At 40.1% G+C, this 18,082-nt stretch overlaps 1 protein-coding gene across 1 annotated transcript; it reads left to right on the top strand.

Annotated features, from left to right (window-relative positions):
• Positions 1-295: 295 nt before the first annotated feature.
• On the top strand, positions 296-16,213 carry LOC109867082 (nicotinamide phosphoribosyltransferase-like). Its single transcript, XM_020455999.2, has 11 exons — positions 296-668; positions 6,579-6,735; positions 7,533-7,636; positions 8,362-8,490; positions 10,302-10,460; positions 11,669-11,805; positions 12,122-12,347; positions 12,842-12,961; positions 13,733-13,873; positions 15,382-15,516; positions 15,834-16,213. Exons 1-11 carry the CDS (start codon positions 621-623, stop codon positions 15,945-15,947), a joined length of 1,470 nt encoding a protein of 489 aa, XP_020311588.1. The 5' UTR covers positions 296-620; the 3' UTR covers positions 15,948-16,213.
• The last annotated feature ends 1,869 nt before the right edge of the window (positions 16,214-18,082 follow it).

The following is an 18,082-nucleotide window of genomic DNA, read 5'->3' as shown; positions in this document are numbered from 1 at the left end:
GGTCGCCACTGTATGTCCTTAGCATTATGTGAGAAAAACAAAGGGACACAATAAGTACAATATCTTGACTCTGAGGCCAGCCTGGATAATAGGCAATAATCCTTGTTACGTGTGTCCCCAACATTCCTAAATACATAGTCTACCTCCATGTATTTGTACCATGTTGTACCAAAGAGTATCTATTATATTGACAAGATGGTCGACGGACCGCTCTAACAATGGAAACACATATCTGCAAAGGCGAAAGGAAGGCGGGAGGAGACGAGATCAGGTGGGAAATGTTTTGCCAATGAGAGGGCAGATACGCATGTGAACAACGGGTCACAACTCAGTACATTCGAAACCTAGGCGTTATGGAGTTTATATTCGATCAAATTAAGCCTCACGTATCAAACTAGAAATCCACTTTTAGTTTGACCAAATTCGACTATATCTCATTGCCCCCCAATACAATAGCTCCTCATTTGGTATGCTTAATGTTTATTTTCGAGCGGACAGATTTTAGGCGGAGTCAACCCTCTCGCTTCGCCTCTTCATCTCTGTTTGTACTTTACATTCGACAGCGCGTGGCTTAGTGTCCCCGCCCTTCAGCAATCAGATTTTACAATCACGAGGGGAACATGGAGCACGGAGACTTCAATTTCCTGCTGGCTACGGATTCATACAAGGTGAGTGACATTATACACTGGGTTTACGCACTAGTTAGCGACAGAACCTAGGACTATGTTTCGTGAAATTATGTCTTAAGTGTGTGGTGGTTCTAATTGATTGTAATATATTTGAAGGTATAATGCAAGAACAGCCAGCTAAGCCAAATCGTCTATGATAAACATACAATTTCTTGCTATTACGTTACAATAGCTACAGTATTATATCTGAGTTCTATGGTCACCTGAAGTCTGAATAATATTATAAGAGCCCATTATATTGAAAGTTTAAAATAATGGTATCTCTTCATCAGAAATGAAAATGAAAGTAATTCCTATAGCTTTCTGTTTACAGTGAAACACAGTGAAATTTCAAGCCGCAATAAGTCATTGAACCCAGCTCAGATCAACATTTTATCTGTGTGTTTTAAAAAATATATTCTTTAGTGTTTTTCTTGCCATGTCTTTTAACATAGTGGAAGTAGTACGTTTAATTAATGTCATCCGTGGTGGAACGTAAAGGTAAAGACACCTTAATAGAAAATGACTCAAGTAAAAGTGAAAGGCACCCAGTGAATTACTACTCGAGTAAAATTCTATAAGTATTTGGTTTTAAATATACTTAATTATCAAAAGTAAATGTTATTGCTAAAATATACTTAAGTATCAAAAGAAAAAGTATAAATAATGTCAAATTCCTTATATTAAGCAAACCAGACGGCACCATTTACATGTTTCTTTTTTTACGGATAGCTAGGGGCAGGCACGTAGACATTATTTACAAATGAATCATGTGTTTAGTGAGTCCTCCAGATCAGAGGCAGTAGGGACGATCAGGGATGTTCTCTTGATAAGTGTGTGAATTAGACAATTTTCCCGTCCTGCTAAGCATTCAAAATGTAATGCATACTTTTGGATATCGGGGAAAATGTATGGAGTAAAAAGTGAAGTAAAAGTAAAAGTTGTCAAAAATATAAATAGTAAAGTAAAGTACAGATACCCCCAAAAACTACTTAAGTAGTACTTTAAAGTATTTTTACTGAAGTACTTTACACAACTGTATGTCATACTGGGGCGGCAGGGTAGCCTAGTGGTTAGAGCGTTGGACTGTTCAAATCCCCGAGCTGACAAGGTACAAATCTATTGTTCTGCCCCCTGAACAGGCAGTTAACCCACCGTTCCTAGGCCGTCATTGAAAATAAGAATTTGTTCTTAACTGACTTGCCTAGTTAAATAAAGGTAAAAAAATAAAATAAATAAATACTAAAAGTAAAAGGATCTGGCTGTAGATGCACCTTGTTACAGTGTATCCTTGTAATAAATCACAGTACTAGCAGGAACCACACCCAGCCACATAGCTTATAGATATGGGGATACATTGGTATTAGAGGTCGACCGATTAATCGGAATGGCAGAGTAATTGGGGCCGATTTCAAGTTTTCATAACAATCAGAAATCGGTATTCTTGGACACCGATTTGACTGATTTTTGTATTTTATTTTTTTACACCTTTATTTAACTAGGCAAGTCAGTTAAAGAACACATTCTTATTTTCAATAACTGCCTCGTTCAGGGGCAGAACGACAGATCTTTACCTTGTCAGCTCGGGGGATTCAATCTTGCAACCTTACAGTTAACTAGTCCAACGCTCTAACCACCTGATTACATTGCACTCCACGAGGAGCCTGCCTGTTACGCGAATGCAGCAAGCCAAGGTAAGTTGCTAGCTAGCATTAAACCTATCTTATAAAAAACAATCAATCAATCGTAATCACTAGTTAACTACACATGGTTGATGATATTACTAGTTTATCTAGCGTGTCCTGCGTTGCATATAATCGATGTGGTATCGTTGCTCCAATGTGTACCTAACCATAAACATCAATGCCTTTCTTAAAATCAATACACAGAAGTATATATTTTTAAACCTGCATATTTAGCTAAAAGAAATCCAGGTGAAATTGTGTCATTTGTCTTGCGTTCATTGCACGCAGAGTCAGTGTATGTGCAACAGTTTGGGCTGCCTAATTTGCCAGAGTTTTACATTATTAAGACATAACATTGAAGGTTGTGCAATGTAACAGGAATATTTAGACTTATGGATGCCATCCGTTAGATAAAATACAAAACGGTTCCGTATTTCACTGAAAAATAAACGTCTTGTTTAAGAGATGATAGTCTCCGGATTCGACCATATTAATGACCTAAAGGCTCGCATTTCTGTGTGTTATCATGTTATAACTAAGTCTATGATTTGATAGAGCAGTCTGACTGAGTGGTGGTAGGCACCAGCAGGCTCGTAACCATTCATTCAAACAGCACTTTCGTGCGTTTGCCAGCAGCTGTTTATGACTTCAAGCCTATCAACTCCCAAGATTAGGCTGGTGTAACCGATGTGAAATGGCTAGCTAGTTAGCGGGGTGCGCGCTAATAGTGTTTTAAACATCACTCGCTCTGAGACTTAGAGTGGTTGTTCCCCTTGCTCTGCATGGGTAACGCTGCTTCGAGGGTGGCTGTTGTGTTCCTGGTTCGAGCCCAGGTAGGAGCGAGGAGAGGGATGGAAGCTATACTGTTACACTGGCAATACTAAAGTGCCTTTAAGAACATCCAATAGTCAAAGGTATATGAAATACAAATGGTATAGAGAGAAATAGTCCTATAATTCCTATAATAACTACAACCTAAAACTTCTTACCTGGGAATATTGAAGACTCATGTTAAAAGGAACCACCAGCTTTCATATGTTCTCATGTTCTGAGCAAGGAACTGAAACGTTAGCTTTCTTGCACTTTTACTTTCTTCTCCAACACTTTGTTTTTGCAATATTTAAACCAAATTGAACATGTTTCATTATTTATTTGAGGCTAAATTGATTTAATTTATGTATTATATTAAGTTAAAATAAGTGTTCATTCAGTGTTGTTGTAATTGTCATTATTACAAATAAATGTTAAAAGAATCGGCCGATTAATCGGCTTTTTCGGTCCTCCAATAATCGGTATCGGCGTGATGACCTGATGTTGGCTATAATTGTTATAGTTGATGAACCATATGCTCAGATATTTCATTATTATTCAATATCCGTTTAGACTTGTTGCCATTTGAGGACAAGGATATAATCAGCCCTTGGATTTCAAGGCCTGATATGCTGACAGCACTGTTGAGTTGTTCCGTTTTAGAGCTGCCAGACGTTACAAACTGGGAGTGCCTTAATGAGAAGTTTATTTCCAAAACAATCACTTTTTATTGATGCCCGTCAGATAGAAGTTGGCTTGGCAACAGACTTATTAATATAAACTACTCAAACTACTGTGACTCCTGAAAGAAGCTCTTATACTTTTTTGACGGGATTAAAGGAGACGTGTCCAGACAGCAAATCAATGCCTCATCCTCATTGTGTAGTATTGAAGCCGCCGCAAAAAAAACATGAAAAAAGGCTCCAAAAACAACCAACATCATTTTAGAACAAAGCAAAGCTCTCAGTAATTGCGATGCAGACATTTTGTCCTTCCCAACTTGATCAGCAACGTTATATTCCATTTTTGTTTAGACACGAGCGATTACCTCTCTCCGTCCATTCTTCTTTTATAGTTCGGCCAAAATAAAAGGAACCACTTGAGTAAATGAAGAATACAAAAGTATATTGAAAGTATGGAGTGCTTTCACACAGGAAGTACATTGAAGCTGTTCTGGCGGCTTGTGGTGGCCCAACGTTCTGTTAAGACACTTTATATAGTTGTTTCCGTTATTTTGGCAGTTACCTGGCTACACTGTGAATGGAACAGCTGGATAGGGGAAACGTGTTGGGCAAAAGGGAATATAACGTTGCGGATAAAGTTCGGAATTACACAATTTCATGTGTAAAACATCTAAAGACCTTGTCGTTGTTAGAAGGACGTATTTGGGTGTTTTTGGAGCATGTTTTTTTTTGTGGGGTCCCCACACTACACAACAAGGATGAGGAAGTGATTTGCTGTTTGGGGTAAGTTTCTTAAAAACATTTCAAATCACAAAAAAAGTTGTCTGGGCCTTTCTATAAGAAAACCCCCCAAAAAATGGTATAAAAGGAAACTTCTCCTTTAAGAAGTGAACACAATGGTCTCCACAGTTCACCTCATTTATAATAAATGCTGTTGCTTTTGGAGCTGCTGGTCAGAAACAATCAGTTTTGGAGAGAACACCTCTGACTACCTTGGCATTATGCTGCATATATTAAAAATAGCGCGCAGACAGTTTGATATTAATTATTTTCTCACAGCAGGAAAATAATCCTGCAGCAACAGGAAATGTGAATTTTTGTGTGGATTATAGTTAATGGACAATTTAGTAGGGGTTGATACATTTTTAATTAGGGCAAATCAAGTCTGAATTTTTCAAGTGGAAATTACAAGCCTTTAGAAGACTTTTTTTAAACATTGAATATACACTAGAAGTTTTAATTTCCAAATTTCCTGCAACAACTGGGTGATCAAATTAAGATCCTACATCTGTTCTATCACATAGACTTCACCAACAAGAATGGTCATGTTGTCAATAGTTTTGAGTTCCTGTCTTGCGTTTGTTTAATGCGTTTGTTTTGACAGTACTCAGTCAGGTCCCACAGAGCAGGAGCAGAGTAGGTCAGAGACCGGGTGTAAACTGGGTGACATTTAGAGTTTAAATTCATCAGGGTGAAGAGAAGGATAGGACAGTTGGTGCCAGTGATATCAAAGGTCACGAACACAGAGCATGCAGAGGAAGAGTGGGATGGGTTATTTAATAAAACAAATATCATAACATCATCTTTACCAGTTTATTTAACCAACAGTAAAGTTATTTTTCTGGAAACTGCAGATTTTTGATGACAAGACCCCAAACAATCTCAGTAGCAAATATGACTTGTCCGCTTCCTGTTTATTATACACCTGTACAGATATCTGCATGTCTTCTTCTGACTGTACATTTCTACAGAATGTAAAGTAGATTTTAGGGACACTTGATGTTAAATGGGTGTGAGACCATGAAGTTTCAGTATTGTCAAATTACCTTGGAAATAACGGACGACGTCCGCCTCGTTCTTTTGCAGAGTACATATTTCCAAGGTAATGTACAGAACGGAGGTGTTCATCCCGCTTATACCACAGTTACCAAAGAAAACATTTTTGTATTTTTTATAACCTAAATCATACTTTTCATCACTGGAGATGCAACCCAGTCGTTCGATTTAATTTAACTAGGCAATTCAGTTAAGAACAAATTATTCTTTACAATGACGGCCTACCCCGGCCAATTGTGTGCTACCCTATGGGACTCTCAAACACAGCTGGATGTGATGTAGCCTGGATTCGAACCAGGGACTGCAATGACGCCTCTAGCACTGAGATGCAGTGTCTTAGACCGCTGTGCCACTCGGGAGCCCCGTTCTTCATCCTTGGACCTGTGTTTACAATGTATCCTATTTCAGTTCGTGTGGTTGTTGGTTTATCTTTCTGTAACTTTGTAGCAAGTACAGTCTGCATGTGTAGGTGTTGGTTTATCTTTCTGTAACTTTGTAGCAAGTACGGTCTGCATGTGTAGGTGTTGGTTTATCTTTCTGCAACTTTGTAGCAAGTACGGTCTGCATGTGTAGGTGCATATTGCGTCATGATTGCAGGGTGGCCCGAGGGGGTGTGGTATGTGGACAAAATACCATGGCTAAGGGCTAGTCCTTATGCACGACGCAACGTGGAGTGCCTGGATACAGCCCTTGGCCATGGTATATTGGCCATATACTACAAACCCCCAGAGATGCCTTATTGCTATTATAAACTGGTTACCACGTAATTAGAGTAGTGTTTTGTCATATATGTTGTATACGGTCTAATATACCACGTCTGTCAGCCAATCAGCCTTCAGGGCTCCAACCACCCGTTTATAATTGTCATTAACTGTATTTGTATAATCTAATTTCAGGTCACACATTACAAGCAGTACCCTCCCAACACCACCAAGGTTTACTCCTACTTCGAGTGTCGGGCAAAGAAAACTGAATCCACTAAGATTCAGAAAGTGAAATATGATAAAACTGTATTTTATGGACTTCAGTATATCCTTCATAAGTATCTGAAAGGTAAGACAAATATCATTTTTATTATTACTAAATTGACCATTTGGCTCGAAGGACCATGAAAAAGAGCAGCACCTAGAACACCACTAGAACGCCATTAGAACGTCACTACAACGCCATTAGAAAACCACTAGAACACCATTAGAATGCCACTAGAACGCCACTAGAACGAAACTAGAACGCCATTAGATCATTAGAACAAAACTAGAACGCCACTAGAACGCCATTAGAACACCACTAGAACGCCATTAGATCATTAGAACAAAACTAGAACGAAACTAGAACGCCATTAGAACGAAACTAGAACGCCACTAGAACGCCATTAGATCATTAGAACAAAACTAGAACGCCACTAGAACGCCATTAGAACGCCATTAGAACACCACTAGAACGAAACTAGAACGCCATTAGATCATTAGAACAAAACTAGAACGCCACTAGAACGCCATTAGAACACCACTAGAATGCCACTAGAACGCCATTAGAACGAAACTAGAACGCCATTAGAACGCCATTAGAACTTCACTAGAATGCCATTAGAACACCACTAGAACGAAACTAGAATGCCACTAGAACGAAACTAGAACGCCACTACTACACACCTAGTACAACACTAGTACACACCTAGTACAACACCTAGTACAACACCTAGTACATCGCTTTTACAATTTATACTGTCTTATTATTAACTTACAATTTTTTGGGGGGGTCCCAGCTTCCACGCACAATTCCACGTTTTCCATCTTTCCCACATCCTTCATGTGTCGACCTCCCATATCTGTCCTCTCTCACCTTCCCAGGGAAAGTGGTGACTCCACAGAAGATCACAGAAGCAAAGGAAGTTTACCGCGAACACTTTCAGGATGATGTGTTCAACGAAAAGGGCTGGGAGTACATACTGGAGGTATAAGGGCAGCAGAGGGTTTTTTGTGTGTATTGCATTTTAAAGGAGCTACATGTAATATTTTTGTTCATGTTAGTGGAGCTACATGTAATTTTTTTGTTCACGTTAGTGTAGCTACATGTAATATTTTTGTTCATGTTAATGGAGCTACATGTAATATTTTTGTTCATGTTAATGGAGCTACATGTAATATTTTTGTTCATGTTAGTGGAGCTACATGTAATATTTTTGTTCATGTTAGTGGAGCTACATGTAATATTTTTGTTCATGTTAGTGGCGCTACATGTAATATTTTTGTTCATGTTAATGGAGCTACATGTAATATTTTTGTTCATGTTAATGGAGCTACATGTAATATTTTTGTTCATGTTAATGGAGCTACATATAATATTTTTGTTAATGTTAAAGGAGCTACATGTAATATTTTTGTTCATGTTAGTGGAGCTACATGTAATATTTTTGTTCATGTTAATGGAGCTACATGTAATATTTTTGTTCATGTTAATGGAGCTACATGTAATATTTTTGTTCATGTTAATGGAGATACATATAATATTTTAGTTCATGTTAATGGAGCTACATGTAATATTTTTTGTTAATAGTTTAGATTTCCATATTTTTTTTTTTGAAGGACTCTGTTCGTACTCTATCATAACCCAAAACCATCTTATTATTCTGTGGTCTAATCATGCTACAGTACGGATCCCTGAGTTTTTGTGTTTCAGAAGTATGACGGCCACCTGCCCATTGAAATCAAGGCTGTTCCCGAAGGTAGTGTGATCCCCAGAGGTAATGTCCTCTTCACCGTGGAGAGTACTGACCCAGAATGCTACTGGCTCACCAACTGGGTAGAGGTTAGTTAGAAATGTTTGATTGTTAATTTCACTTCTGTTTATTATCTACTTCACTTGCTTTGGTAATGTTAACATATGTTTCCCATGCCGTTAAAGCCCCTTGAATTGAATTTTATATGGCTGGTCTCAGATCTATCTTTGCTGTCCAACTCCTCATGCGACAGTGACCATAGGAGTTGGCAAGAGGGCGTAAACAGATCTGGGATCAGGCCTCTAGTCAGTGCCTAAACCCCCTTTTTCACTATGACATTACCATAGCATCGTTGAGTCATGCCTCATCACTGTTATTATATCTGCCACATGTCCTTAGGATACAAACGTCATTTGAACAGATGCTTTGCGCATTGTTGTCTATTTATATCTTGCTCGTGGTAGAAAGTGTCAGGGCAGAGGCTCCTTAATAACAACAACGATAAGATGCATGGTTTCTAAAAGAGCCTGGGGCCATACTTCAAACATAAGCACGCATTTAAAATATCCACCAATTAAAATAGACGATTCACTTGCATGTAACCCTCACCAAGTGACAGTGATTACATCCTGGCACAACATCTGCTTCAGCCTATCAAAGATAATGGATTTTCAATCCACCAACCAATGGCATTTCTTAAAATATTTGTAACCTACAAATTCAAGGTTTACCATTGGGTCTGTAACAAAATGTTGTGTGGCAATATTGCACTGATGCATCATTTACTAGGCTACTTGAAGCAGGAAGCACCAGTGACCAGATCAATAACACAAAGTGGTCAGAGGAAGCAGATGCTAAACTACAGGACTGTTTATCACAGACTGGAATATGTTCCGGGATTCCTCTGATGGCATTGAGGAGTACACCACATCAGTCATAGGCTTCATCAATAAGTGCATCGATGACGTCGTCCCCACAGTGACCACACGTACATACTCCAACCAGAAGCCATGGATAACAGGCAACATCCGCAGTGTGTTTGTGTGCAAGGATGTAATTCAATCCCTTTTTAATTTTCAAGCTGTTGGCTGTAGGCTACGTCCCTTTCCAACACACACATTTCTACATTTCAAAGAGTGGGGGGGAGGGGGGGGGGGCTCATCTGAGATTCGAACCCTTGCCACAATCTGTGACAATTACATGGTCTATGAACTTCACAAAGGGAACAATTTGACCAGTCAGTCAAATACACGTGATTAGCCTCGTTGCTTTGATGATCAGAACGTGCTGTTGGACTGAGGCATGTTAAGGACGCTTCCATGAACGAGTGTTAGAATTAGTTGGACATGTTCTATGATTTTAATTGGCTGCAGAAGTTGTGTCAGGATGTAATCACTGCCAGCCGGTGAGGTTAGCAAAGGCCTACCGTGCCATTTTATCTGATGGGACCAGCTAAAATGTCAGTTTATGTCACATGCAAATAAATTGACTATTGTCGATATGCATTTTGTGCGTGTGAACTTGTTTAATTTTAAATTCTTGCTTATGTTCGCAAGTATGGTCCACCGGTAAGTGCTTGCTTTGTATTTATCTATACTTGTTGTATAGTAGGTAGCGCTGATTCATGTCCATGATGTACTAAAGAGACTACTTTCCCCAGCATCACTAACGCTTTCCTCACTTCCTCTCTCAGACCATACTGGTACAGATCTGGTAGCCCATCACAGAAGCCACTAACCTCCTCTCTTCTTCTCCTTCTCTACCAGATCGTTTACACCACTAACCTCCTCTCTTCTTCTCCTTCTCTACCAGATCGTTTACACCACTAACCTCCTCTCTTCTTCTCCTTCTCTACCAGACCCTTTACACCGCTAACCTCCTCTCTTCTTCTTCCTAACAGACAATCCTGGTGCAGATCTGGTACCCCATCACAGTAGCTACTAACTCCAGAGAGCAGAAGAAGATCCTAGCCAGGTATCTAATGGAGACATCAGGGAACCAGGACAAACTGGAGTATAAGCTGCATGACTTTGGCTACAGGGGAGTCTCATCTCAAGAGGTACTTACTGTAATGGACGATAATTATGATAATAGTGTCGGATTCATCATACATCATACTGTGGACATACATGTTGCTTAGTGCAACAGGTCAACCTGGGGTCAAACAAAGGCCCGTTCCCAAACCTGTCCATGTATTTGATCTATTCATCAAGCTCTTGACTAGGTACGTCAGGTGGGATAATTTCATTGCTAAAACAAAAATGGTAAAATGTCTCGGGGTCCCAGAGTAAAAGTTTGAGAAACACTACTCTATGCCAAGGTTTCACAAACTTAGACCTGGGCTTTGATTATTTTAATCAGCTGTGTAGTGTTTGGACAACAAAAAACAAAACAAAAAGTTAACCTAAGGGGGGCCCCGGGACCCAGTTTAGGAAACCTTCCTCTTCTCAACAACTCTTTGGGTACGTTCATAAATACCCTCTCACTATCTACTCCCATTTCAGATCGCAGAATTGTATTTTATTTTAAATATAACCTTTATTTAACTAGGCAAGTCAGTTAAGAACAAATTCTTACTTACAATGACTGGGGAACAGTGGGTTAATTGCCTTGTTCAGGGGCAGAACGACAGATTTTTACAACAGATTGTCAGCACGGGGATTCGATCCAGCAACCTTTCGGTTACTGGCCCAACGCTCTAACCACTAGGATACCTGCCACCCCAAAATAACAGATACATTTTTGAATGTGCAACATTGAATATGACCGGTGTTATATGTCAAAAACCTTATTAAATTAAATTAATAATTAAATTGTTGCCAGCAGCACAGTTACAGTCACCAACGCACTAGACAACATGAAAACAGCCCAACCAGCTCTGCTAGGGAGAGTAAAATGGTCAGAGTGAGGTGTTCTCTCATTATGTGTCTGGAAGTAGCTAGAAAGCTAGCCAACATTAGCCGGTTAGCTTGGGTGCTTGACTGCCGTTGTGAGGTCAGAACGCTCGGATCAGCCCTACTCCTCGACCAAAGCGTCCAGTGTGGCTCTGAACGCTCTGAGAGCAAAACGCTCTGAATGTACGAACGGACAATCTGACAATCACTCTGAGTTTACAAACACCCAGAGCGCACTCTAAGCACACTTGACAAACACGCCCTTTGTAATCAAAAAACCTGTTCAGTTTCTCATCTTCTACACATACACCACTAGTACACAGCCGTACTATTTAGTTGTTCCCGTCACGTGATGGTTTTTGTCTGGTTTCAGACTGCTGGCATCGGAGCATCTGCCCACCTGGTGAACTTTAAAGGCACAGACACGGTGGCTGGTATCTGTGTCATTAAGAAGTACTACGGCACCAAAGACCCTGTGCCCGGCTTCTCTGTGCCAGCCGCAGAGCACAGGTAACACAGACACACAGGTAGACACGGCGGGTAGAGCACATTTAGCACAGATTCACACAGTAGAAAATTGACTGATTTTGTATGTACATGGCCATCAACAAGTCAGTTTAACTTTTTAATTAATTCCAGAGAACTCGTCTACTCTCACTATCATTTTCAAAGCACGATATCTAGCTCCCTCTTCTGGGTTTTGTATTGTACTACTGTTCCTCTGTGTTTATCTCAAACCCATTTAAGTCATGCTTTGGTTTTTGTGATTTCTTGCTCTACCAAATATACTGTATTGCTTACCTACGAATAAATATATTATTACCAGCACCATCACCGCCTGGGGTAAGGACCACGAGAGAGATGCCTTTGAGCACATTGTGAGGCAGTTCCCCAACGTGCCCGTGTCCATCGTCAGCGACAGCTATGATATCTACAACGCCTGTGAGAAGATATGGGGAGAGGACCTCAGGAGCCTCATCGAGTCCCGCAGCGCTGACGCACCCTTGGTCATCAGGCCAGACTCAGGAGACCCATTAGATACTGTCCTCAAGGTAAAGAAGGATAGATAAATCATCACCTAGTGTTAGTAGTTTTACAACAGTCCATTGGTAGTGGAAACCATTTTAATTTTTTTATGTCACTAGGCAAGTCAGTTAAGAACAAATTCTTATTTTCAATGACGGCCTAGGAACAGTGGGTTAACTGCCTGTTCAGGGGCAGAACGGCAGATTTGTACCTTGTCAGCTCGGGGGTTTGAAATTACAACCTTCCAGTTACTAGTCCAACGCTCTAACCACTAGGCTACCCTGCCGCCCCATTGATGAACCACCGGTCATGGTTCTGTTTAGTGCACTTTTTGGCCTCGTTTTTTCCCCCTGGTTCTAATAGAGAAAGGGGATGAGTCTCACTGGCAGTATCACTGACACTGTGTAGGACCAGTATGATGTTTTAGTCTTCTGACTACAGCTCATTATAAATACATTCAAATCTTTAAAAGAGAGAGTAGGACTGTGAACATGTCTACCACCGTCTTGCCGATTCCAAGGTGTTGGAGATTTTGGGGAGGAAGTTCTGCACCACAGAGAACAGCAAAGGATACAAGGTGCTACCCCCTTACATCCGAGTCATCCAGGGCGATGGTGTGGACATCAACACTCTGCAGGAGGTAGGTTCACTGTACTCACCCGCCTACCTGAGCCTCCTACCTTCTTAACTTCTTACCCAGTGGTGTCCAATCCTACCTGTTGTTCCAAGGTCTCATTGTAACCAGTCTCATTGTAACCAGTCTCATTGTAACCAGTCTCATTGTAACCAGTCTCATTGTAACCAGTCTCATTGCAACCAGTCTCATTGTAACCAGTCTCATTGTAACCAGTCTCATTGCAACCAGTCTCATTGTAACCAGTCTCATTGTAACCAGTCTCATTGTAACCAGTCTCATTGAGATTGTAACCAGTCTCATTGTAAACAGTCTCATTGTAAACAGTCTCATTGCAACCAGTCTCATTGCAACCAGTCTCATTGCAACCAGTCTCATTGTAACCAGTCTCATTGCAACCAGTCTCATTGTAACCAGTCTCATTGTAACCAGTCTCATTGCAACCAGTCTCATTGCAACCAGTCTCATTGCAACCAGTCTCATTGTAACCAGTCTCATTGCAACCAGTCTCATTGCAACCAGTCTCATTGCAACCAGTCTCATTGTAACCAGTCTCATTGCAACCAGTCTCATTGTAACCAGTCTCATTGTAACCAGTCTCATTGTAACCAGTCTCATTGTAACCAGTCTCATTGTAACCAGTCTTTGTAACCAGTCTCATTGCAACCAGTCTCATTGTAACCAGTCTCACTGCTTTTAAATTAACAGCATTAGTAAGGCTTGGTTCAGTAAAATGACCTTGGAACTCACCCCTCGGGTGTTCTGTCGTGTTTTCAGATCGTGGCGGGGATGAAGAAACACAGGTGGAGTATAGAGAACGTGGGCTTTGGGTCGGGCGGTGCCCTACTCCAAAAACTGACCCGGGACCTGCTCAGCTGCTGCTTCAAGTGTAGCTTTGTGGTGACCAACGGACTGGGGGTGAGTCAGTGAACATCCAGTCATTTTCATGAGAGGACATTGTTGTGAATTTATGTCTCTTTCTCAGTTCATCTGTTCTCAATTCCTTGTTTCCTCTCTCCTTGCTTCCTTCCGAAAAAGCATTGGAGGAGAGGATCCAGGGTCCTTCCCCTCGGTCCTTCTCATCCAATACTTTTTCGAGGAAGCTATGAGAGGGTAGGAGAGGAGTGGAAAGATTAATTGGGAAAGAGCCCAAGTCTTTGTTAATACTTCATATAAAGCTGCTCTAATCCCTGTGTAATAACACTGTAATTCATTTTTTTATTTTTTATTTTATTTCACCTTTATTTAACCAGGTAGGCTAGTTGAGATTACAATTGCGACCTGGCCAAGATAAAGCATAGCAGTGTGAACAGACAACACAGAGTTACACATGGAGTAAACAATTAACAAGTCAATAACACAGTAGAAAAAAAAAAGAGAGCCTATATACATTGTGTGCAAAAGGCATGAGGAGGTAGGCAAATAATTATTACTATTGTAGTGGGCAATATCTTATATGGAAGCATGTTATATATACATCACATGGCGATCTGTAATAAACACTAAGCAATTAGACTATCAATATGAACGATCTGACTCCATAAGATAAATAGCAACATGCAAGAACACTAGCCTTAAATCATGTATTAATACATTTAGCTGACTAAGGTCAATGAATGGTCATAAGAATGGAATTCTATATACAAGTGTATTTAATAAAATATCATTCACGTTGTAAAATTAAGGTAGTTACAAAGCATTATTCTAAACATAGTCAGAGTGGGAGAGAGATGAAGAAACCCTGGCTTGGGAGAGAGGGACAGAAAGAAAGAAAGAAAGAAAGAAAGAAAGAAAGAAAGAAAGAAAGAAAGAAAGAAAGAAAGAAAGAAAGAAAGAAAGAAAGAAAGAAAGAAAGAAAGAAAGAAAGAAAGAAAGAAAGAAAGAAAGAAAGAAAGAAAGAAAGAAAGAAAGAAAGAAAGAAAGAAAGAAAGAAAGAAAGAAAGACAGACAGACAGACAGACAGACAGACAGACAGACAGACAGACAGACAGACAGACAGACAGACAGACAGACAGACAGACAGACAGACAGACAGACAGACAGACAGACAGACAGACAGACAGACACACAGACAGACAGACAGACAGACAGACAGACAGACAGACAGACAGACAGACAGACAGACAGACAGACAGATCAGATCAGATCAGATCAGATCAGATACCTACATGATGTAATCCCAACAGATCGGATGTCTCAGATGACCGTGTCAGCAGTAACGTAGCAGGCGTAAAGGAAACCTACAGAAAACTTAATACTGTGAAATTTGTAAACTTTTAAAACCATGACTAGATAGAAGAAAAATCTGAAAGGTAGATCTTAGCATTTTGACTCTGGACTGAGAAAGTGATCTGAACTCAGGAAGCGATCTGGACTCAGGAAGTGATCTGGTGACCACTGTTGTATTTATGTTCTTTTGATTACAGCTGAATGTGTTCAAGGACCCTGTTGCTGACCCTAACAAAAGATCAAAGAAAGGTCGTCTGTCGCTCCACAGAACACCAACAGGAGACTTTGTGACACTGGAAGAAGGGAAGGGGAGCCTGGAGGAAAACGGTCCAGTAAGTAATTTAAACAAGTAGTAGTCCTAAAACCATTGATATTAGTCTTTTTATTACTCTCTGAGGCTTGAACAGAAATAAATATTGGGACTAATATGGAGTTGTTTTAAAAGTCATATTGGGGCAGCAATAGTGGTTAGAGCGTTGGGCCAGTAACAGAATCATTTGTTCTGCCCTCTGAACAAGGCTGTTAACCCACTGTTCCCTAGTAGGCTGTCATTGTAAATACGAATTTGTTCTTAATTAACTGATTCGCTTGGTTAGATAAATATATATATTTTTAAAGGGAAAGTTTTCTCCCGCTCTTCTTTCCCCAGGATCTCCTTCACACCGTTTTCAGAAACGGAGTGATACTGAAGACGTATACATTTGATGAGGTCAGAGACAACGCTAAGATCAGGGACTGTGATCTGGAAGAGTCTGTAGACTGAGGCCTGTACATGTTCCAACACACTACGCAGAAAGGACTGGATCCCTTCTACCTCCCTGTACAGCACTGACCGCCAAGGATGATAATAAACAACATTCAACATTGTCCTGAGAGAGAGAGAGAGAGAGACTTAGCACAACAATAAAAAATATATAAACTAAGAAACGATGTATTTTCGACATGTAGGATCATGTACATGTATGGGTGAGAAATTATATAAAAATAACATTTTATTGAGATGAATTAAACTTGAATCTTTTGATTTTATTATGTATATTTTTACTTTTATGAAATCCCATTTCATATCGTCTCTGTCTCTGGTTTGAAGTCGGGGAAGGCAGGCTTCTGTGTTCAGGAAGCCATATGTCCAGGATATTCTCACATTCTCAAAAATAATTTGTAAGAACTAAACAACCGTTCATTGAAGATGGACAAAATGATCCAGAAAAAACATCAGGCAGATTCATTTAAAATGTTATGGATAAACAACAAAATGACATTTCCATCTAGATTTAAATGAGCCAGTTTAAAAGGGGATAGTGTGTGTCATCAAATGTAACAGGCCACATGGTCTTCAAAGTAACTAACGGTCTGTGAGGGCTGCAGCTCACTCTTTTCAGGTATAAAGTTACGTTACTTGAATATACTAGCAGCAGGGTAGCCAATTTAGCGACTTTGTCAAAAAAGCGACTAGCGACAAATCTAGCAACTTTTTCTGGTGTTATTGGAGACTGTTGGAGACTGACGTGAAAGCACGCATCGTTCTTGCGCTTCTCAACGAGCAGCGGGTGTGGCCGTGGGCCCCAGCCCAAAGCACTCACAGGCGGCCCAGTCCTCGCACAGCAGTCCTTCCCAGCTGCAGTCAAAGCAGGAGATGTTCACCCCTCCGCGTCCAGACTGCAAATGAATCGCGCATGCGGGAAGCCGCCGCTGGTTGATCCCGCCCTGGTTTACATTTTTTTTTTTACAAAAAATGAAACCTGAACTAGGGCCAGACTAGTTACCATCATTTTCTCACATAGCCATTGACAGATTTTTCTATTGTCTCTTTTTGGTCCATTTAGATTGTTAATGTAGATTGTATACAAAAAAAAATGTTAAAAAGTTATGGTTAAAAATGTTCATGTTTTACTGTGACTTTTAGTAGGCTCCTAAGTGGACCATAAGGTTAAAAACCTAACCAAATTAAGAAATAAATAAATAAAACTAAGTAACTCTGCCGGTCCCAAGCCCGGATAAAGGAGGAGGGTTGGAATTGTGACATAAAAAAGCAAGAATCGAAAGAAGAAAGTTCATTTGTAGTTCTAAACATATTTAGGGTGTTTTTTAAAACTCACTTTTTGTCTCTCCCCACGACGTCATTCCTCTATCCTACAGAGTCCATCACAATTACCTGCACATGGCAAATTATGCAAATTAGGCGATGACGTCATTCAGCGACTTTTATGACAGCCAAAAAATAAATAAAAAGACAGCCAATAGCTGCTTTTCTTACTGAGGACTTGGTCAACACTGACTAGCGCTGGCAGGTAGCGGCTTTGTTTCGGTCTAGTAGCAGGAAGGGTAATGATGCCCCAACCTCGAGTAGATTTTGAACTTGTTAATTATAGAACCGATTGTCTTCATCAAATTCTTGGAATCTTTAGAATATTTTATTTGTTATTATCGATCATATTGACTGAATAGCAAACCGAGTTTTTCACGTTTTGTCATCTGAATTTAAGTTTTAACCACGGCTTTTGGGAGCTGTAGTGGCTGACGTTACTGTGGAAGAAATAATCTCCATTTCTTGCGGGGAGAAAACAAGAGAAACTTTGATTTAAGGTTATATACCTGAAGGGATAAAGCTATCTGTATGTTCTAGTATACAGAGGGTAGCTAGTAGCCTGTCTGTATGTTCTATTAATGTCCCTGACAGAGGGTAGCAAATAGCATATCTGTGTGTTATATTAATATCCCTGACAGATTGTAGCTAGTATAGCCTCACCATAGTTTGTGCTGTCTTGCCAACTTGCACAATAAAGAGGAGCTGGAAAGACGTCATAAACAGATCTGGGACCAAGCTCATCAGGTTAATGGGTTTAGACCAAATTCCTTTGGTAAATGCTTAGTCTCAACCTGCTGTAGGCTTGTTTG

Source organism: Oncorhynchus kisutch, linkage group LG22 (genome assembly GCF_002021735.2).
Source record: "Oncorhynchus kisutch isolate 150728-3 linkage group LG22, Okis_V2, whole genome shotgun sequence".
NCBI lineage: Eukaryota > Metazoa > Chordata > Actinopteri > Salmoniformes > Salmonidae > Oncorhynchus > Oncorhynchus kisutch.
The sequence above is the reverse complement of the archived record's forward strand: the minus strand, read 5'-3'. Positions and strand labels throughout refer to the sequence as shown.

Coding starts and splice junctions, on each gene's coding strand:
- LOC109867082 (XM_020455999.2), top strand. CDS start 621: ATGGAGCACGGAGACTTCAATTTCCTGCTGGCTACGGATTCATACAAG. Junction 8,491..10,301: donor GGCTCACCAACTGGGTAGAG/GTTAGTTAGAAA, acceptor TCTTCCTAACAG/ACAATCCTGGTGCAGATCTG. Junction 15,517..15,833: donor GCCTGGAGGAAAACGGTCCA/GTAAGTAATTTA, acceptor TTCTTTCCCCAG/GATCTCCTTCACACCGTTTT.